At 52.8% G+C, this 20,329-nt stretch overlaps 1 protein-coding gene across 3 annotated transcripts in view; it reads left to right on the forward strand.

The window, feature by feature from the left end:
* LAMB3 (laminin subunit beta 3) overlaps positions 1 to 20,329 on the forward strand; it is a 53,758-nt gene that overhangs the window by 26,122 nt on the left and 7,307 nt on the right. For all 3 annotated transcript variants that reach the window (XM_081122171.1, XM_081122172.1, XM_081122173.1), the window contains 15 exons: positions 5,464 to 5,578; positions 6,075 to 6,148; positions 7,846 to 8,037; positions 9,333 to 9,396; positions 9,775 to 9,968; positions 11,703 to 11,823; positions 12,502 to 12,690; positions 14,150 to 14,305; positions 14,663 to 14,859; positions 15,196 to 15,307; positions 16,100 to 16,478; positions 17,626 to 17,786; positions 17,906 to 18,126; positions 18,395 to 18,592; positions 18,928 to 19,072. In XM_081122171.1, coding sequence (XP_080978297.1) covers positions 5,464 to 5,578; positions 6,075 to 6,148; positions 7,846 to 8,037; positions 9,333 to 9,396; positions 9,775 to 9,968; positions 11,703 to 11,823; positions 12,502 to 12,690; positions 14,150 to 14,305; positions 14,663 to 14,859; positions 15,196 to 15,307; positions 16,100 to 16,478; positions 17,626 to 17,786; positions 17,906 to 18,126; positions 18,395 to 18,592; positions 18,928 to 19,072 — 2,518 coding nt within the window. The remainder of the gene's footprint in view (positions 1 to 5,463; positions 5,579 to 6,074; positions 6,149 to 7,845; positions 8,038 to 9,332; positions 9,397 to 9,774; positions 9,969 to 11,702; positions 11,824 to 12,501; positions 12,691 to 14,149; positions 14,306 to 14,662; positions 14,860 to 15,195; positions 15,308 to 16,099; positions 16,479 to 17,625; positions 17,787 to 17,905; positions 18,127 to 18,394; positions 18,593 to 18,927; positions 19,073 to 20,329) is intronic.

Below are 20,329 nucleotides of genomic sequence, written 5' to 3' on the forward strand. Positions count from 1 at the left end.
TGTTAAGGGCTGAGGAGTGTGACTTATGGAGCTAAAAAGAGAGACAAGAGGGGAAAGGTGTGATGGGAAGGCCTGGACACAAACCTGAGTGGCCTCACAGGTTTGCAAGCCTGACCTTTCACCCCATTGCTCCAGGGATTCAGGTCACTAGAAGTGTCTGGGAAATTTCTTGAAGACCTACTTTGTTTTTTTGTGATCAGGGACTGTAGGAAACATTGTCACTGGTAGAGCCTGCAGAGGTCCAGGCATACGAGCCAACTCTCTGCACTGAGGTCTAGGGGACACCTCTTTCTTTATTGGTCTGGGCTGGGGTTGAGGCTACCCTTCCCAGGGCAGAAGAGAGAGAGCATCTTGACAACTAATTTCAGTCCCTGCAATTTTCCATGGTTGCCAAATGACCACTGTGTCTCTTGAATCAGAACAGGACAGGAAGATTTGGAGGCAGGTAGCCTGGAGCAAAAATCCCTGCTTCCTCTCTTCCCAGCTCTCTTTACTTGGACACATTTCTTCACTTCTCTGAGACTTCCTTTCCTAATCTGTGAAATGAGTGCACCCACCATTTAATAGAATACACCTACCTCGGAGGTTTTGGAAGGATGAAATGAGGTAACAAGCACAGTGCTCAGGGGAGAGCGTGGTGCAGTGTGATTTCTGGATGGGTGGTACACATCATCTCTAATCGGCTTCAGAAAGTGACCTTTCTGAACTGAGTTTGGATAGAGATAAGGGTGGTGTAGAGTTAAGGCTTTGGCCAAAATGTTCCTCATGGCATTAGGGCAATCCTTCCTCCCACACCCCAGCAGGCCCTGACTTTTGACCTTTGCTGGCAATATCCATGGACATAGAAGTGACCGGCAGATCCCAGTGTGGTCTAATGGAGGCCTTGCTGGCCAAAGGCCTTTAAGGGCCTTTTCTTTCCCTGTGTTTCTCCAGTATGGGGTCTGGCCAATGGCTTATATTTCTCTTGCTTCCTTCACTTTCTCGTTTGGAGTGTCTAACTTCCGAGCTGATAAGCTGGGTGGAGTGGGGGAGAATTCTAACAGAATGCTAGAGCAAGAAGGAGCTTCATCATCTCATCCCACCCTTGTGTTTAACCAATGAGGAAGCCGAAGTGGAGGGAATGTTTTTTCCCTTGCAGGGAGCTGGATTTTTTTTCTTTTTTTTTGGTCCTGGCTTTCTTTCTTTTGGCCCTGGCTGCCATGACCCTGACTGTAGCTCCTTATATAGACACAGGTGGCCTCTGGCTTGCTCGTGGGTGGGAGCTGGGCCATGTCTAGGCAGAGCTTATTTTTCTATCCCCCCCCCCCCCCCGGAATTAGCTGTGTTCTGCAAAGACACAGAGCTTTGCTTTGCATTACTGTCCTCTCCCCACCCCTCTCCACTGTGATTCAGGCCCTTGCTGGCTCTTGCTTTCTCCTTTGCCCTCCCTGAGCTCTCTGGGAGGGCTTGTCTTCTAGCCAGACTGAGCTGAGCTTCTAGAAGGCTCCAGGATAAGGAAAGAAGCTCAGCCTTTCCAGATGGAGAGCAAGCAGGAGCCAAACTGGCTGTAGGCCTGACAGGCTGGATTGATAATAACGCTATGTCTCTGAGGCAGCACAGCCAGGAAGATGCCAGCCAAGTGACCCCAGAGAGGGAGCAGCTGCAGCTGAGAGGTCCCATCACTGGGAGAGACAGAGGCACGTAGCACATGCCTTGCCTTGAGAATCATGCACGTGCACACACACACACACGCACACACGCACACAGAGCATGGAGGCATGCAAGAATAAAACAGAAAGGGAAACTGAGGCCCATGAAGAAAGAAGGAATTAACAGCTTGTCTTCATGTGGGCTTCTGCCATGAGCTGGCCTATTTTGGGCCACCACCCAGCTAGCCAGTTGACAAGCAAAGCTACTTAAAATACCTGTCCCGAGCCTGCTGCTTCACCTGTCTCTAAGGATTGAGACAAATCTCTCCTTTAGCAGTGTTACTATGATAAGCAGCACATAGATTTAGTGCACGAGGCCATCTGATCCCTCCATTGCGCCTGCACACGTGGAAGGAAGGTGGGGAAGGCATGGGGACCCCAGACTGTGAGGACTATGGGAGGAGGCAGGGTAACAAGCCCACGATGAGCACCTGGGACATTTTTAGTTTGTTTTATTTTACAGTAATGCCTATTTTCTTGAGTATAAAAGTTAATGTATATCCAAAGTATGAAAGGTTTAAATTATTAAAAAATTACAAAGATGGAAGAAAAGTTGCCTATAATCTTATTTCCCAGAGATATTAGGTTAAACTGTTTGTAGTTGCCATTCTTTGTAGGTAAAAATGACTGAATATCAGCAATTTTATAACATTGATGTATTTCCTTCCAAACACTTTTCTATTTCTTTAAAATATATGTAGTTTTGAGATCATGATGTATATACAAATTTATGCCCAACTTTTTTCATAAAACATTATAATGTAAGCATTTCCCCCATATTTCTCTCAGTAGTATTTTAAAGTTACATAATGTTCCATCATTTGGGAACATCAAGGATATTCAAAGTCCCGGGTTGAGCTGTTCTAGCCCCTGTGTCCCATGTCCCAAGGAAAGACAGAGCCGTGTTCCTGCCGCTCTCTTGGCCGGGGAGCAGGCTGGGACCAGCTCCCAGCAGGGCTGGAGAGAGAGCTCTGGTGACAGGCCACCGGAAGACAGCTGGCCCTGGTCTCTCTGTGGGACGTGGGCTGAGTGCAGACAGAGGGTGGCGAGTGGGAAAGTCTGCCCCTGAGAAGCTGGGCAGAGTGGGGAGAAGGGCATGTTCTCTGCCAGAGCCAAATTAGGGTTCTGCAGGAGAGTCGGATTCCAGCAAGAGGCTTCTCTTGCCCAGAAAGGATTATTTCAGGGCCCACGTAGTTATTTCAGTCACGGACAGATCTACAGTCTCCGTGTTAACTGAGCGGGTCAATCTGAGAAGCCGGCTTCCTTCCCAAGTGTCGGTCTCTGCCTTAGCTTCCCCCATGGTCAGCTTCAGGGTCAGAGGAGGCCTTTGGGTGAAACAGACATTGTCCCCCTTGATCAAGTTTTCCCTGATGTCTTTGCACCCAGCTGGTTTGTAGTAGAAATGAGAGATGGCAGGAACGGAGGAAAGAAGGGGGAGAGAGAGAGAGAGAGAGAGAAAGAGTGTGAGAGAGAGGGGGTGGGAGAGAGAAGACAGAGGAGGGAAGGGTCCTTCTCTGATTCTGGTGCTGACACTGCCTATCAGTCAACAGGAGAGTCACATGACCTCTGTGAGCCTCAGTGTTCTCATATGTAAAATGGGAATCATACCACTTACCACATAGGGTTGTTGTGAGGCTTAAATAAGTTATTGTACTGAGACTCCTAATGCAGTACCTGGCACATGGCAGGCTCTCCATTCCTCACTATTGATGTTTCATTACCTCCTCACACTCCCACCCCTCCTGAGTGCAGGAAGGAATGTCTGGTGATAATGAAAATGAAAATGTTGGCACTATTGAGCGTTTACTGTTCACTCAGTAAGTCTTTATCGAGGGCCTTCTATGTGCCAGGTACTTTTCCAAGCAAGTTCTGTCCTCATGGAGTATCCATCCATTCTACCGGGGGGGGGGCAATAAACAAATACTATGAGCAAATAAATAGACAATAAATGCACAGTATGTGAAGTAGAGATATGTACTATGAAGAAAAATGTGGCAAGGCAAGGGATGGACAGGGACAGAGAGGGGCGGAGGGCAGTGGGTGCTGTTTTATGCAGGGCACCCGTGCCAACCATTATTGGAGCATTAAACGTCCAAAAATTGTTGTTTAAAAAAGCATTTTTGGACATGATGAGGACAGCTCCCAGGCCAGGATGGTAACAATTCTCTTACTTTGCAGATTGGAAGGGAGAGCTGGAAAGGGGTGGAAAGCAGAGGCCCAGAGAGCCAGGACCTGGCACCCTCCTGTGGCCACTGTTCCAAGCTGTCAGCTGTGGAGAGGAAAGATGGTGTTGGGCAAGGAGTTTTTATAACGAAGTCACATATTAATTAACTCGATCCTTTTGGGACTGAGCTGCCGGGTTAATCAGTTCAGCAGACATCACCTTGTTAGCTTCTCACCTTCCCTGGGCAGGGCGGAGGGGCAGTGCTGGAAGACCTCAGAGAAGGAGGCTGAGGGGAAGCAGAGGCGTGGAGGGTGTGGAGGACCACCAGCCGCTCAGGGGGCCTCTTGTCCAAGCCTTGCTTCTGCTTATGGGTAAATCCGGAGCCCTCTCAACAGTGTTCTTTACTCTGGGCACAAGGCTTGGGGCCACGGGTACTCAGATAAAACAATTTTATGTGTGTTGAAGAGGCAGCTGGGAGAAGGTTATACTCTCTCTGTGGGGTGGTGTGTGTGTGCACCCATGTGTACGCGCGCGCGCGCGCACACACACACACACACACACACACACACACAAAAGAACAAGGGCCATGTTCTTTTTCTTGGTGATTTCTGCCCCCCTGTGGAGCCCATGGCGTTCATTTCCGTCTCTTGTCTCACTCCACGCATAGGCAGACCAGGAAAAGTGTGGTTTTGTGGCCCTCCCCGTGGGGCTGTTTCCTTCTTGGCTGCCCACTTTGGCCCAGATCTTCATGGGAAGAGTCATTGTCCTCAGCCCCAGGGTTGCGTACGTTTCTGGATTCAGGACTGTCTACTGACAGAGTCCTATTTGGTTGAGGACCCCAGGTTTTCTCCTTTGGGTAGGGAAGGCCACACTTGGGAAAGAGCCTCAGGTCCCAGATATGAGTATTGGAAAGCCCTAGAGATGCTCTGAATGTTACCAGAATGTGGGCTCCCTGACGGCAGGGTCTTTGTTGTGTTCACTGTTATAACTCCAGAGGCCAGAGCAGGGTCTAACACATAGTACCTGCTAACACGTAAGTATCTGTTGAATGATTAAATGACTCTTCTAACCTACATTCAATTTACAGAGGGGAAAACTGAGCTCAGAAAGTGTGCCTGGCCAGTGTGGCTCAATGGTTGACTGTCGACCTATGAACCAGGAGGTCACGGTTTGGTTTGATTTCCAGTCAGGGCACATGCTTGGGTTGCAGCCTGCCAGGATTAAGTGAGATGAGATATAAAACTCTGTGGCCTGCATTTAGCACATAGATGCAAAATTAATGTGTGTGTTTTTCTTTCTTGGCACCATTTTTAAGTTTCTCTTCAAGGCAATGTCACGTACCAAAGATTTTCTACCACCTCATACGTCATTCCCAACCCTAACATCTACTTACTATTCACTTAGCTATGTCTTAGGATGGACACAGAGGAATTAAATTAAAAGATGACCAATATCCTTGTTTTAAGAGGTTAATCCTTTCAAGTGTATTAATGAAATCAGTGGGTCCCTCTGGGGAGGATTTCCGTGGAGGGAGTGTTTGGGCTCTTAGGTACAAGACGAGAATTCTATCTGGACCCCACCCCTGAGTCTGCTGTCTCCCTGTCCCCACAGTGGCAGATGAAATGCTGCAAGTGCGACTCCAGGTTGCCCCACAATTACAACAGTCACCGAGTGGAGAATGTGGCTTCATCTTCAGGCCCCACGCGCTGGTGGCAGTCACAGAACGGTAAAGGCTGCCACCTATAGGGGACCAAGCTTGAGAAGGCTCCCACCGTGGGGTGGCTGGAGGGTGCCTGGGAAGTCTTTGGGTTTCCCAGGCATTTCTTAGGGCTCTGGGACGTGGTGGTTGACCAGCAGACCTTCTGCCTCCAAGTGTGAGGTCTTTCAGACTTTGTAGGTATTTCACCCCACTTACCTGCAATGGGCTTGCTGAAGGAATTGAGGCTTGGGAACAGGTCTGTGTTGAATAGATAAGTTGAAACCCCTTTAAGGTATCAGGGGCATCAAGTCATGGTGGGCAGGAAGTTTGGCCAGAACCAGACAGGGTCTTGAATAGATAATATAAGTAGAAACGTGCTGGCACCATTCCTCCCCGGGAGGGAAATAAGAGAATCGAGGTCAGAGAGTTTCTGACTTCCCAGAGCTGGGATGGTACAGAGCCTTCTTCAGGCTGGGAAGGTGGAAATTCTCTGGTCTGAAGTTTCTCCTTTTTGTCCTTCCAGATGTGAACCCTGTCTCTCTGCAGCTGGACCTGGACAGGAGATTCCAGCTCCAAGACATCATGATGGATTTTAAGGTGCGCTTCCTGGGAACGGCAAGGGATAGGAGCGGGGACCCTGGGCAATGCTAACTGACTCACAGGGAGCGCAGAGTTCTTGTCTGCCTGGGCTGGGGGGATGGCACCTCAGGCTGGGGGGGCCTCCCTTCCCCAGACTGGGCGACACTTACCCAGAGCCCATGTCATGATGACAGCAGAAGTCCCACTGCAGGGAGAACAGTTGCCACTCCAGGCTCCCTGTCTCTGCCCCGCAGTGGTTATATATCTACTTTCTCTCTGCCTTCCCATCCTCAACGCCTCTAATTGATTCAGCTCTGCCGAGTGCCAGTTCTACTGGGCTGTCACTTACATAGTTGTGTGCTCTTGGTGTACTCAGCTTCGATGAGTTTGCTGATGAGATTGAGTTTAACAAACAGCCAAGAACTGGCCCATCCATCCACGTAAGCTGAGCGGCCCCTCTGGTGAGCTGACTACTCACTCAGCGCCGTTACCTCTCAGGGTACTTTCGGGTTCCGCTGTTAGACCAGCCTTCCGAGGTGGTCCTTTCAGAGGAAAATGTTTATTCATTCGTGACAGGTCATTTTTTGGTTTGCTTCAGAAGAGATTTGATTTTATGTTTCCACAGAAATAGTCAAATATTCAAGAATCAAGTTTGGTTATTAAGATTACATGACCAGGGAGGGCGATGCCATTTTCGGGAGTTAAAATGAGCTGTGTATAAAAAGCAATAGAACCGAATTTCTCGTGTTACTGAGGAAATGAGCTCTGAGAGCCTCACTCCAAGAAAAGATCACACGTGTTATGAGAAATGCCAGTGTCGTTGAGTAAATGCCCAGGCTCTAAGGTGACAACTCTGAAGGGTAACCTTCACTGGGATGGATACTGCTGGTTTCAGTGTTTAATTCTCACTCCCCCATCCATGTATTTGCCCATCCTTGCTACAGACATTTAGAACACTGAGTATATGTTAGGTTGGTGCCAGGTCTCAGGGATAAAAGCTGAGTCAAGCTGAATCATGGTCCTCGAGTTGCCTTAGTACATGCTGTGATATTGCCAAGAGGTTCTGGGGAGCATGGGAGGGGGGCATCTAGCTTGTTGTGTCTTGTGGGGGGCGGGTCAGAGAATGTACCACCCAGGGAAGATAAACTTTCCTAGACCAGTGATTGCCAGGTGAAGGGCAAACTTCATTCAGGCAAAGGGAACAGTAAAGAGCAAAGACCAGCAACAAGAGGCAAGAAGGTGTATGACTGGGGAGAGGGCAAGGGAGTGGAAATAGGGTCCGGAGGGGGAAATGTTGTTGGTGTTGAGACACAGGGACATGGAGGGCTGCAAACTGCTGAGAGATAAGTTTACAGATATAAATGGGGAGGGAGGAAGCAGACTAAAGACTCACCCATTCATTCAACAAATGTGTTCTAAGCGCCTACTATGTGCTGCATGTTGGATGGACAACTGTGAACAAGACAGGCCCAAGGTATTGGTGTAAGGTATTGGTTCTCAACCAGAGGATATTTGGCAATTTCTGGAGACATTTTTGGTTGTCATGACTATGGGTATGTCTGGTGAGTAGAGGTCAGGGATGGTGCTAAGCATCCCACAATGATCAGGACAGCAGTCCCCAGCACGGCTTTAGAAACCTGTTTCTGTGATTGTGTCCCCAAGGTGCCTCTCCTTCCTTCAGTCACTCAGGCCTCACCTTGTCTGTGTCTCCGCAGGGGCCCATGCCTGCCGGGATGCTGATCGAGCGCTCCCCAGACTTTGGTAAGACCTGGCACGTGTACCAGTACCTGGCTGCCGACTGCAAGTCCACCTTCCCCCGTGTCCGCCAGGGCTACCCTCAGAGCTGGCAGGATGCTCGGTGCTGGTCTCTGCCCCAGAGGACTAACGGGCACCTAGATGGGGGCAGGGTAAGTAGAAGGGACCCTGAACATGTAGCCACGGCGAGGTCTCTGACATGGCATCGCTCACACCTTCACCCAGACTCTTGAGATAAGAATACCCTTGGGCAGTGCTCCTCGATGTCTTTCCTGAGCTCTCCATCCTCAGAACATTCATTGTCCCCTTCGCTGCCCAGGAAGGGCATTTCAGAAACACGTTGAATGCACGCAGGAGCCAACCCTGCCCTCTGCCATGGCCCCCTCTCCCGCGGCTCGTGGGCTGGCCTGGCCCCATAGTGGAGCTGGCACAGCTGAGTTTGCTCCAGTGCAAGGACTTTGAGATGGCTACTTAGAGTCCAGCGAGCAAATCACACAAATCTAATCCAACCTCAGCTTTCACCTCGGTAGGGCTGAACAAGAGAATGAACTTTTCCTTTTAATCTCTTCACCTCGTCCCATCCTTGCCCTTGAGGGCATCCAGGTATAAGCCACAGCTCCAGGTCCCCTAAACTTAAACCCTGAGCTGGAAATGAGAACCTGCTCTAGAAACAACTCTAAATGCCTCTCCCCGAATCCTCCCAGCTGGGTCAGATCCCTTCATTCCTGTCATCACTGCTTCCCCCATCGCCAGTGGGAGGCTGTTTGTTCTTTCTCTGGCCCGGGCTTAGGTGAGCCCTCGGAGCTGCTCTCATCTGCAGGGCCTGCTTAGAGGTTCACCTGCTCTGAACACAGTGCATCTCTTCCCTTCGCTGTAACAGCTGCTCCTTGGTTATAGTCACATCCAGATCACAGTGACCACAATCTCCAGGCCCCAGATTAAAATACAGGACTTTTTTCTGACTTGTGGAGGGTTGATGTAAAAACTCTTCTTGGGATATGAGATAAAGTCACATCCAATAAATGACTTTTATTAAAAAGAAAAAGCATAGTCGAAATTGGGGTCTAGAGGGTAGTAGTCACCACATCCATGCATCCTGGGCTCTGGATCCTCTCATTCACTCAGGGTTTTGGAAAATTAGTATTCCCTAAACCCTTATATGTATGTTATATATCTTACTATGTAATTTCTGACCCAAGGAAGTCAAGAGATTCGTGGGATCACTATATTTTCGATGGAGAGGAGAGCTTGTACACACACACGCAGTCATTTAGGGCCCAGTGACCATCTCACTCCCCGAGGGCAGTTGGCAGGCCTCACATCCATGGTGGTCTCAGGGCCCAGGTTAGAAGGGTAGCATGGGGAGGGCGGGGCACTGAATGGAAAGGAGACTTCTGGGGACACATTCCACCTCCTCCTCAGTGCCTCCCTCTTTCTTCTCTCTTAGGTCCAACTTAACCTTATGGATTTAGCCTCTGGGATTCCCGCAACTCAAAGTCAAAAAATTCAAGGTCAGTGTGGCTACCTCTCCAGCCTGTGGGACTGTGGGTAGAGAACGAAGCAGGGTTGGAACCCAGGCCATGGAACCTTTCTGGTCTTTCATGGCTCGGACAACGTGGCTGGACTGAATACTTGCCCTGCTTACCCCCAGGGGCACTGCGGTAGCCCAGAGGCACAAAAGGCCTGATTCGCAGTGTGTGTGTGTGTGTGTGTGTTTTCTGCCTTGGAGGGTTGAGGATGGGCCCTAGAATAACCTTATAAAGGCAATAAAGGATGGTAAACCAGAATTTCTTCCCTTTTCCACTTCGCCTGTGGAGACTCTAATTGCCTCTAATTGCTTCTTTATTGTCTTTTCCCAACCCCTTCCTTTCTGCGTTTGCCCCTCTCAGAGCTGGGGGGGATCACAAACCTGAGAGTCAACTTCACCAGGCTCGCCCCTGTGCCCCAGAGGGGCTACCTGCCCCCCAGTGCCTACTATGCAGTGTCCCAGCTGCGCCTGCGAGGGAGCTGCTTCTGTCATGGCCACGCTGACCGCTGCGCCCCGGATCCCGGAGCCCCTGCTGGCCCCTCCACCCCTGTACAGGTGACAGTCGAGTGGGAGGGACGGAGGGGAAGGGGCAAGGCCAGAGCAACTAAGGGCATCTGTGAGGCTCCCGTAAAGTGGGGTGGGCACTACATTTAAGTTATGAGTATTTAATATTTTAGCGATGGTGAGAAAAGTCGGCGATTATCATTTTAAAGAAGAGAATTTTGTAGCACTCCTTAGGTTTGCAGCCTGGTGTTTTCAGTTACACATAAGCACAAGCGTGGGTGTGGGGGAGCTTAGGGCCATGCTTCTCAACTCCAGCCACACAGAATAGTCTCCTAAAAAGATTGCCCAGACCTTTGTTTTTTGAAGCTTTGAGATTATCCTAATGTACTGCCAGGGTTGAGAGCTCGGGGACTCTGAAGTCCCACCCAGGGGTGAGAGATGGGGCAGGGTGAGAGGATAGTCTAACACGGATGCCCCAGACCAGCAGAGTCGGATGCATCAGGGATGGGGTGAGAGGCTCATCTTATCCAGCAACCCAGGGGCTTTAGTCGTGAAACCAAACTTGAGAACCACCCGTAGAGAACCCTGGGCCAAGAAGCAGAGAGACCTGGCATTTTGCTGTCCTGGGGCTTCTGTGCTGTTAACATCTGGTAGCACGCTCTTTGCCCTGCCCATAGGTGGGCACCAGGAAATCATGTAACCTGGCCTGAGAGGGAAATACAGGCAAAATGAACATCGGTCAGCTTTATTCTCTCCACTTCCAGCCCAGCTCTTGGCCTGGGCTGCAGAAGAGGCCAGAAAGAGGCCAGGTCCGAGGATATGTGCTCTGTTAGGGCCCAAAGACAAAGGACCCGAACAGGCGATTGCAGATGGGGATACAAGGTGCTGTGGGCCGGAGGGCAGGGAGAGGGCACGCCCAGCCCCCGTGGTTCTCAAATCTGGCTGCACAAGGGAATCACCGCTTTAAAAAGCCCTGGTGCCTGGCCCTTGTCCCTGAGATTCTGACCGAATTGGGCCTGTTGTTGGTATGTTTTTAAAAGCTCCCTGTATGATTCCAAAGCACATTCAGGGTTGAAATGCATGGAACCGGAGGGACCAGGGAGCCTGAGATGGAGGTCCCACTGTAGCTAGCAAGGTTCTGTTGGTGACCAGGGAGAGAAAGGTATTCCAGGCAGAAAGAAAGGCATCAGTAAAGGCAAAAGGTGAGGAAAGCGGGGCCTGTGGAGGTTGCTGCTCCGAAGCTCAGCTCGGCTGTGCTGTCCGGAGGGGGTACAGATGAGAATGGGACAAACATACAGGCCCTTGAATGCCAGGCTGGGGGTGTTGGTCTTAATTTGGAAGACAATTAGCACACAATAGCTATTCTATTTTTGTACCTTAACGAGTCTAGTAAGGATTCATTACACAGCCATTAGCCAAACAACCTCAGCCATAGATTGTTGGAATAGAAATCTCTAGAGGACCCACAAGCTTCTAGAATCACAGTTTAGCAGTAAGGATGTCTGAGTACCTTCTGGGAGCTGCCCTGGACTGGGCATCACGGGGGTGACCAAGGGCAAGGAATGAGCTTGTGGACACCTCGCTAGAGGAGCCGTGCAGACGTGTGTGTGCGTGCACACACACACACACACACACACACACACACACACACACACAGGAACACTGGAAGAGCTGGGGTCTGAGCTGGACCCTGAGTGTTGGGAAGAGGGCCAGAGGGCAGAGGGCAGGTCCATACTGGGCCATTCCTTTGATAACCGTTCTTGATGGCTGATGGCCCCTCCCCAGGTCCATGGTGCCTGCGTCTGCCAGCACAACACTGCCGGCCCCAATTGTGAACGCTGTGCACCCTTCTACAACAATCAGCCCTGGAGACCTGCGGATGACCAGGATCCCCATGAATGCCAAAGTATGACTGGGCCTCAGTGACCTCTCCTGGGACACAGGGAGAATGTATTCTTTATTTAAACTTAATCCTAACTGTTCTGCAATTTAAGCTCTCCTTGCTCTGTGGGGATGGAGAGAGTATTTGGGTTGCAACCTCCCTCTGCCTCCCCTTCCTTCTCCTCGCCAGGTCCAGAGAGACCAGGCTTGGTCCACGCTTTGATGCCACACGGCTTCTTCTGGATCCTTCCTCTCTGGCCTCTTCACTTGCCCTATCCTGTGTAGGGTGTATCTGGTTTCCTGCTTAGGCTGGTCCCCTAGAGTCAGGGCCTTTCTTTGCATAACTGAGTGAAACAGGGGTCCCTAGCCCAGAGAGAAGCAGTGACCCAGCAGGAGATCCATGGTGGCAATGGGGGAGGGTTGGGATGGACCATTCAAAGAACTCTTTTTGGCCCAACATGGACTTTATTATTGGGTTAGTCCCCACGCTCGGAGTCAGGAGACCTGAGTTCTTACTCTATTCTGCTTTTTTACTGGCCATATAACCTTAAATAAATTACACAAGTCTTTCTGGGCCTCAGTTTCCCCATTTCCCGGACCTGAGCATATTGCAGAGTTGTGAGATGCCAGTGAAGTAACGGGATGAGCTTTGTAGATGGCAAAGGTGCTGGTCTAACGTCAACCTTGGGAACTCCTTTTTCAGGGTGTGACTGCAACGGCCACTCAGAGACCTGTCACTTCGATCCAGCTGTGTTTGCCACCAGCCAGGGGGCATATGGAGGGGTGTGTGACAACTGCCGGGACCACACTGAGGGCAGGAACTGCGAGCGGTGTCAGCTTCACTATTTCCGGAACCGGCGCCCTGGTGCTCCCATTCAGGAGACCTGCATCCGTGAGTAGGGGCTCTGCAGGGTACCATCTGTTCTTGACTCTCCATCTCTTCTGGACACAACAGAGCACACGTCCCTGGGGACACACAAGCCCTCAGGAAGCAAGAAGACTTGGCTGTGTGTCAGGACTTGTGGGCCATTGTTTGTGGTCTTTTTTTTAAGATACATTTTTATTGGTTTCAGAGAGAGGAAGGGAGAGGGAGAGAGAGATAGAAACATCAGTGATGAGAGCCTTTGATCGCCTGCCTCCTGCACGCCCCCTATTGTGGGTTCAGCCTGCAACCTTGGACATGTGCCCTGACCAAAAATCGAACTGTGACCTCCTAGTTCATGGGTCAATGCTCAACCACTGAGCCATGCTAGCCGGGCTGTAGGCCATTGTTTTAACTTAGCTGTGTACCTCTAAGCAAATCACCTGGACCATTAGTCAATCAGTCAATCAAACATATATAATCCTTACTTTGGGCATAGGAAAGAAAAAAGTAAATATTAGATACCGTTCCTGCCGCTGAGAAGAACAGACTTTGTTTGGTAATATAAACCGTAACACATGAAAAGGAGGGGCAAAGCCCTTTGTCTTTATATATGCCATTGCCTTTACATGCTGTAATGTGGTTCGCTCTATATTTTACTATTTTCCCCAAACATTGGGAATTTCTCCATGGCAGGGATTATATCTTGTATCCTTAAGCCCCAGCACAATGACAAACAGATAACTGATGCTCGAAGAATGTTTAGTGAACAAAGAAATGAGTGGAATGTGATGGACCACCCAGCAGTGACTTAACTCGTCCACAAGGTCCAGTGGTTCGTAGAGGAGAGAGCAGACTGGATGGAAGCAGGCTGACTGGGCGGGTTAGTCAGGAAAGACTTTCTAGGTGAAGAGAACCTGTGTTTTGGAAGGCACGAAAGGATGCGGTGGTGGGAGCAGGCTGAGTCACTCCCTGTTGATATTATTTGTTTATGGAAAGAGTGAGAAAAACTTGAGTTTGACTTCTGTTTCCAGCACTTGCTTGCTGTGAGGACTGAGTCCATTCTTTACCATCTCTGAGCCTCAGTTTCCTCATCTGTACAGTAGGGATAATCATCTCCACCTTTCAAGGTTATCATGAGAATCACTTAGGGCAACATACGAGGGTGCCCAGCTCAGCGCCGATACACAGTAGTTGTTCAGTAAATGACAACAGAACTTGTATAGTACTTAACAGGTGCCAAGCCCTGGTCCCTGTAACATTTGCTCATTTATTCCTCCAAAGAAGCCTATGAGGGCTAATTATCCTCATTTTACAGAGGAGGAAACAGGCACGGAGGAGTTAAATAACTTGACTAAGGTTGCAAGACTGTACGCCAGTAAGTGGCGGAACAAGGATTTTTATCCAGGAAGCCTGTCTCCCACAATGTGCCCTTAACTCTCTGCTCTTCATTCTTACTCCTACTGTGGTGGCTGCTTTTGTCTCTCAGCCTGCGAGTGTGACCCGGATGGCGCAGTGCCGGGGGTTCCCTGTGACCCAGCGACCGGGCAGTGTGTGTGCAAGGAGCACGTGCAAGGGGAGCGCTGTGACCTGTGCAAGCCGGGGTTTACGGGACTCACCTACGCCAACCCGCAGGGCTGCCACCGTGAGTAGGGGCCCAGCCTGGCGTGACATGGGGCAGGCCATACGGAGCCACCAGATCCCCGATTTGCCCGGCTCGCTGTGCTGTGTGTCAGGTGCGGTGCCACTGACTTCCAGCAGGGGGCAGCACAGGCCCGGTTTGGAAGGTGGGACTGAGTCAACCGGTGGGAGGCAGGGCCGGCGGCCAAGGCAGGTGCTGGAGCTGGTGGGAACCTCAGTGGCTTTATGAGTCAGCCAGATTATCTGGAGGGATGGGCCCTGCTTGGTTTTTGTCCCAGGCTGAGACCCTTCTGCCGCATGTTTTCTGGGGGTGAGTTTTTGGTGAGCTGTCTCCCAAACTCAGCAGCCTTCCCTCCTGCAGGCTGTGACTGCAGCCTTCTGGGGTCCCGACAGGACATGCCATGCGATGAGGAGACTGGACGCTGCTTGTGTCTGCCCCATGTGGTGGGCTCCAAATGTGACCAGTGTGCTCCCTACCACTGGAAGCTGGCCAGCGGCCGGGGCTGCGAGCCATGTGCCTGCGACCCAAACAACTCCCTCAGCCCCCAGTGCAACCAGGTACATGGTGGGGGTGGCCCCGTGGGCCCCTGAACAGGAGAGGGGACTCGTCCACTAGCATGTCCATCTCCCTTCCCGCCGCCCTTCTGGGCCTTTCCAAAGCCAGGCTGGGCTGCTTCTGTCCCCAGCCCCTTTGGGGAGGCCACCCAATGTCCCTCCCTCTGTGGCTCAGAGCTTTGGCAATGCCCATTCGCCGCCCCTTCTGTGGGGCCATCCTGTGGGGCTTTGACTTAAGAACTTGTCTCTGAGTGGAAGCCGTTGTTTGGGGGCCACTGCACCAGGGAGGTTCTCTGAGGCTGGGGCTCGGGGGGGCTCCCTCATGGTGCTCTCCCACAGTTCACAGGGCAGTGCCCCTGTCGGGAAGGGTTTGGTGGCCTGACGTGCAATGCTGCAGCCATCCTCCAGTGTCCGGACCAGACCTACAGAGACTCGGCCGTGGGATGCCGAGGTACATGCCCACGGAGTAGGGGGGTGCGGAGGCTGTGGCGGGATGAGCGCCTGGGTGGGCTCGTGGTGGGGGCGCGTGGTCTGTGGTATGGGAGGCTATCATGTGCCACATGTGGCGTGGGCCCTAGTGGCCCGTGAGAGCACCCGCTCCCCACTGCTCCAGCCCTGGGCCAGTGACATGGGGCCATCCCTGTGTCCCCATGACAGAAAGGCTGCTTTGCTCCCCACTTCCCCGAGAAAGCATTTCTCAGAGTCACCTCCAGGGCTGCCGCAGGGAGGGGAGGACTTTTCTTCCCTCTTCGTAAGTGGAGAAAGTGTGTCCTGAGGGGGAAGGTGTCATTTCCCCAGAAAGTCCACTTGACAAGTAGCCACAGGAGCATGCACACCGGGTCTGCTCTCTCTTGACCTTACTGAGTGATGTGGGCGGGTCACTCCCCCTCTGCAGGCCTCAGTTTCCCCCTCTGCGAAAGGGGCAAGGGGTACCTAAGCTCTCTGTGCCTTAGTTGCCTCATCTGTAAAGATGGGAACGTAAGGGGGCCAGCTCTGCCGTGGACTGGGCGTGAAGGTCAGATGAGTTGCTGTGTGGATGGTGAGTGTGACTTAGAACAGTGCCTGGAAGGGACTCGGTGCTAAGAAAGGGCTGGCCCTTGTTGCTGGCATCTCCATGATTTTATTCGGGCCTTGACAGTCTATTATTCTAAGTGAGAAAGACCCCGAGGTGAGACCTCCTCTTCAGACTGTCCCTATCAGACACCCTCACCTCCCTGACCCGGCTGCCTTTCTTGTCCCCCAGCTTGTGACTGTGACTTCCGGGGAACCGAGGGCCCAGGCTGCGACAAAGCCTCAGGCCAGTGCCTCTGCCGCCCCGGCTTGACCGGGCCCCGCTGTGACCAGTGCCAGCGAGGCTACTGTGACCGCTACCCGGTGTGCGTGGCCTGCCACCCTTGCTTCCAGACCTATGACACTGACCTCCAGGAGCAGGCCCGGCGCCTCCGCAGCCTCCACAATGCCACCACCACGCTCCGGCCCGGGTCGGGCCTGGAGGACCCCCGCCTGGCCTCCCAGATCCGGGATGCAAAGAGCAAGATCGAGCAGATCCAGGCAATTCTTGGCAGTGCCCCGGCCACGGAGCGGGACGTGGCCCAGGTGGCCAATGCCATCCTCTCTATCAGGTAATCCTCTTTCCCTGCCAAGCCCTTAGGAGAATTCTGTCACATGGGCTCACACCAGGGGCACCCCAGTCTTTCATTGCGTGGGTAGAGCCCTTTGCAGATTACAGAGCGTTTTCACGTACGTGCTCTTTTAACCATTACAACAGGCCTGCGTGGTGGTGTGGTGAGTGCCTATTTTCCGATGAGGAAACAGGCACAGGTAAATGACGTGACAGAGCCACCCGGCCGCTGAGGGGACTCTGAGCACAGGCTGGAGCCCAAGCCCGGCGTTCTTTCAAGTGCTGGGCACTGCCTGTGAGAGTCAGCTCTGGATTAGTCACCCTGGCGGAGGGCATCCGCGAGGCAGGGGACCTAAAAATAGCTTGTCTTTGCCTTTGGAATGGGAGCGGTCCCACCCACACCCACTCCTACCAGCAGAGTCTCCTTCTTAGTGAGATTTGGTTCTGGAAGCTTCTGTAATTAGTTTCCATTCCCCGAGCCCTCGCAGACTTAGTGCCCAGAGCGGTCCAGGTGTGTGATTGACCTGAGTCTCACGGTTGTGGAGTGAGTCCCTGGGCACTTGGTAGGCTGGAAGTACAGGCCTGGATGGGCGGTCCACGGACGGGCGGTCCAGGCCTGAGCAAAGCCTGGAGTGGAGAATGCAAGGCTTGGAGAGAGGCCAGTCTCTGAGAGATCAACGGCTGTGGGTCTGGACAGGTGACCCTCCTTCATGTGGAGACAACCAGGGGGCAGCGGCTGTGGGAGCTCAGTGGGCAAGTGTGGACTCCAGAGAGAGCCTTGGGCACCTCGGCTATACAGGTGGTGGCTGAGGTCAGCTTGTAGGGAGGCCAGGAGGAGGGTCGGGGCGCTCCTCATGGAAGCCAGCTGTGGGCAGGTGCAGGAGAATCAGGGGTGTCAGGGGCACAGCAGTCGAGGAAGGAGAGATTTTCCTGGATCTGCTTGCAGAGCACTGGAGGGAGGGGGAGGCCGGACCTCTCAGCCTTTGCCCAGCAGAATCTTCTTCAGCCTGTGGCATCTCCCTCCTGCTTCATTTGCTGAAAGCCTCTCTGTTTTTCCTGACTTGATAGCAATTTCTTCAAAGGGAGAGCTGTTTCTGGGGAGTCAGCCCCTCTCCTGTATGGTAGTGAAGGCTCCTCTCCCATCTCAGGCGGAGCCTCCAGGACCTGCAGCCCACTCTGCCCCTAGAGGAGGAGACCTTGTCCCTCCCAGGAGACCTGGAGACTCTGGACAGAAGCGTCAACCACCTCCTTGTCCTGTACCAAAATAAGAGGGAGCAGTTTGAAAAGATCAGCAGTGCCGACCCTTCAGGTGAGGAGCGGGAGCTCAGAGAGCCGTGGGCATTGCCATGCCATGCCACACCTCTTGCTCCTGCATCTCCAGGCCTCTGGGCCCAGGGGTGACTCAGTTTCCCTCTCCTATCCCCACAGGAGCCTTCCGGATGCTAACCGCAGCCTACCAGCGGTCAGCCCAGGCCGCCAGGCAGGTCTCCGACAGCTCCCACCGGCTACTCCAAGTCAGGGCGAGCCGGAGAGAGGCAGAGAGGCTAGAGCAGCAGGTGGGAGGCGGAGGAGGAGCTGGTGGCCCCCAGCTCGCAGCCTTGAAGCTGGGGATGGCTTCCTTGCCTGATCTGACACCCACCATCAACAGGGTGAGTCATGGCATGGAGCCCCACTTTTGGAGCCCCTACCCGAGTCTGTCACACACCAACTGCTTGTACACGTTTCCCGGTAGGGCAATGTGAACCTATCCCGCTCCCCCACTTATCCTGACCCTTGGCCCCTCACCGAGTACTCAGTGGTTGCCAAGGAAACAAGTTTCTGGTGCCCAGTTGCCATGGAGACATCTGGCTATTTGTGTGGGATGGGAGTGGTTGTTGAGGAGCCTTGGGTACCCTCTGACTGCCCCTCTCTGCACAGCTCTGTGGGGGCTCCAGGCAGACAGCTTGTACCCCAGGATCGTGCCCTGGCGAGCTCTGTCCCCATGACAACGGCACAGCCTGTGGCTCCCACTGCAGAGGTGCCCTCCCTAAGGCTGGTGGGGCCTTCCGGACAGCAGGGCAGGTGGCCGAGCAGCTGCGGGGCTTCAACGCCCAGCTCCAGCAGACCAGACAGATGGTAGGTGTGACCAAGGTGAGGTGGGCACCCGTAGGAAGAGGCAGGGAGGACAGAAACCCCGGGGAAATCAGTTTCCATTTTACATTCTGGGGACAAGCCCCAGAGATGTCAGGTGACTTGCCCCAGGCCCCACTCAAGTGAGAAGTCGACTCTGGTGCCAACATTTTGGGCTTTTCTTTTACCTGATTCCACATCGTTTTTCTCTGGGACCAAACTGAGTTAGTTACAAATGTTTCCCAGGTAGACCTTGGGTAGTGGGTGGCCACAGGATCCTGGGGGGCTGCTGGGAGGCTCCCTTGGGGTTTTGATCGCTGACCTGTAGCCTGTGTCTGCAGATCAGGGCAGCCGAGGAGGCTGCCTCGCAGGTGCAGTCGGACGCTCAGCGCCTGGAGACGCAGGTGAGCACCAGCCGCTCCCAGATGGAGGACGACGTCAGGCGCACTCGGCAGCTCATCCAGCAGGTTCGGGACTTCCTCTCAGGTGAGCCTGGCCTTGCCCACCCCTGGGCTGATGTCTCCACTCCTGCGGTCCCGGCAGGACAGCCGGCCACCTCCTTCCCTTGCCTCTATGCCACCTGGGCCAGGCCCCGTCGCTCCCCTGGCTGCTGACACGGCCTGTTTTCCCACCTCCCCTCCTGCTCCGTCAGGTCCGTTCTCAACAAAATGGCCTAAAACACCTTTGAAAAATGTATGTGTGGGGTCCCATCCCACTCGTGCCTAAAATCCTCCTTGGTCTTGGAATAAACTCCCAACTCCTTACCATGGCCTCTGCTCACCTCCTGGGTGGGCGGCCTTGTGTCTTCCTGCTTTGCTCACTGACCGCCCTTGAACAGGCCAGGCTCTTGACTGTCTGGAGACTTCTGCGTGCTGTTTTTCTGCCTGGAATGCTCTTTCCAAGGCTGTTGACTTTTGCCCTCCAGGTCTCAGCTTAAATATCACCTGGGGGGGGGGGAGTGGGGGATTCTGTGACCATCAAATCTGGTCAACCCCTCCCCTCCCATTCCCCTTTGGCATCTGACCTTCATCACACTGCTCTGAGCCTGTGTTCTAGAATTCATTCGTCTAGACTGCAAGCTCTAAGAGGGCAGGGATGACTGTCTGTCTTGTTTTCTGTGTCACCGGGTCCTAGCATAAGGCCAGACATCCAACGTTGGTGGAATGAACAAATAAGCCAGATCCCCTCCCATGCCACCTTGGGGAGTGGAAAATTCCCTGGATAGGACTCAGGAACCTGGCGACTTTGGGCAAGTTGCTTTTCCCTTTGCCTCATCTTTTGCTTCTACAAACCGGGATGGTAGTATTTCACAAGTTTATTCTGGGGATCGAGTAGCTGATGTAAAATGTGTTTTGAAAAATTAAAGGTGCCTCAGGAATAGGAGTCGATATTATTAGATTTCTGGTCCCTGCCAGGGAATTGCTTGGCTGGGAGCCTAGTCAAAAGGAGCTGAGGGCTTGGTGTAACGACAGTGGTTCTTCTTGCTACTATTGTGCTGCCTTTCTCCAGACACGCCAGAGCCCCCTCCTGAGAGTTGATGGCAGGTCAGAGAGGGGCAGGAAGGACCTGCTGAGGTCCTCTGGCTTCTCTGAGGTCATGCAGGCGTCACCTTCCAGGAGAGCTCCAGAATGGGGAAGATAATTTACCTGGGGATGCAGGGAGATGGTGCCCGACAAACATCAACAGAGGGGCAGCGCCAAGTTTGGGGCTCAGGCGGAGACATAAGGAAGCTTTCCTGAGTCA

The sequence above is a fragment of the Miniopterus schreibersii genome (assembly GCF_964146895.1).
Source record: "Miniopterus schreibersii genome assembly, chromosome: 19".
Lineage (NCBI taxonomy): Eukaryota > Metazoa > Chordata > Mammalia > Chiroptera > Miniopteridae > Miniopterus > Miniopterus schreibersii.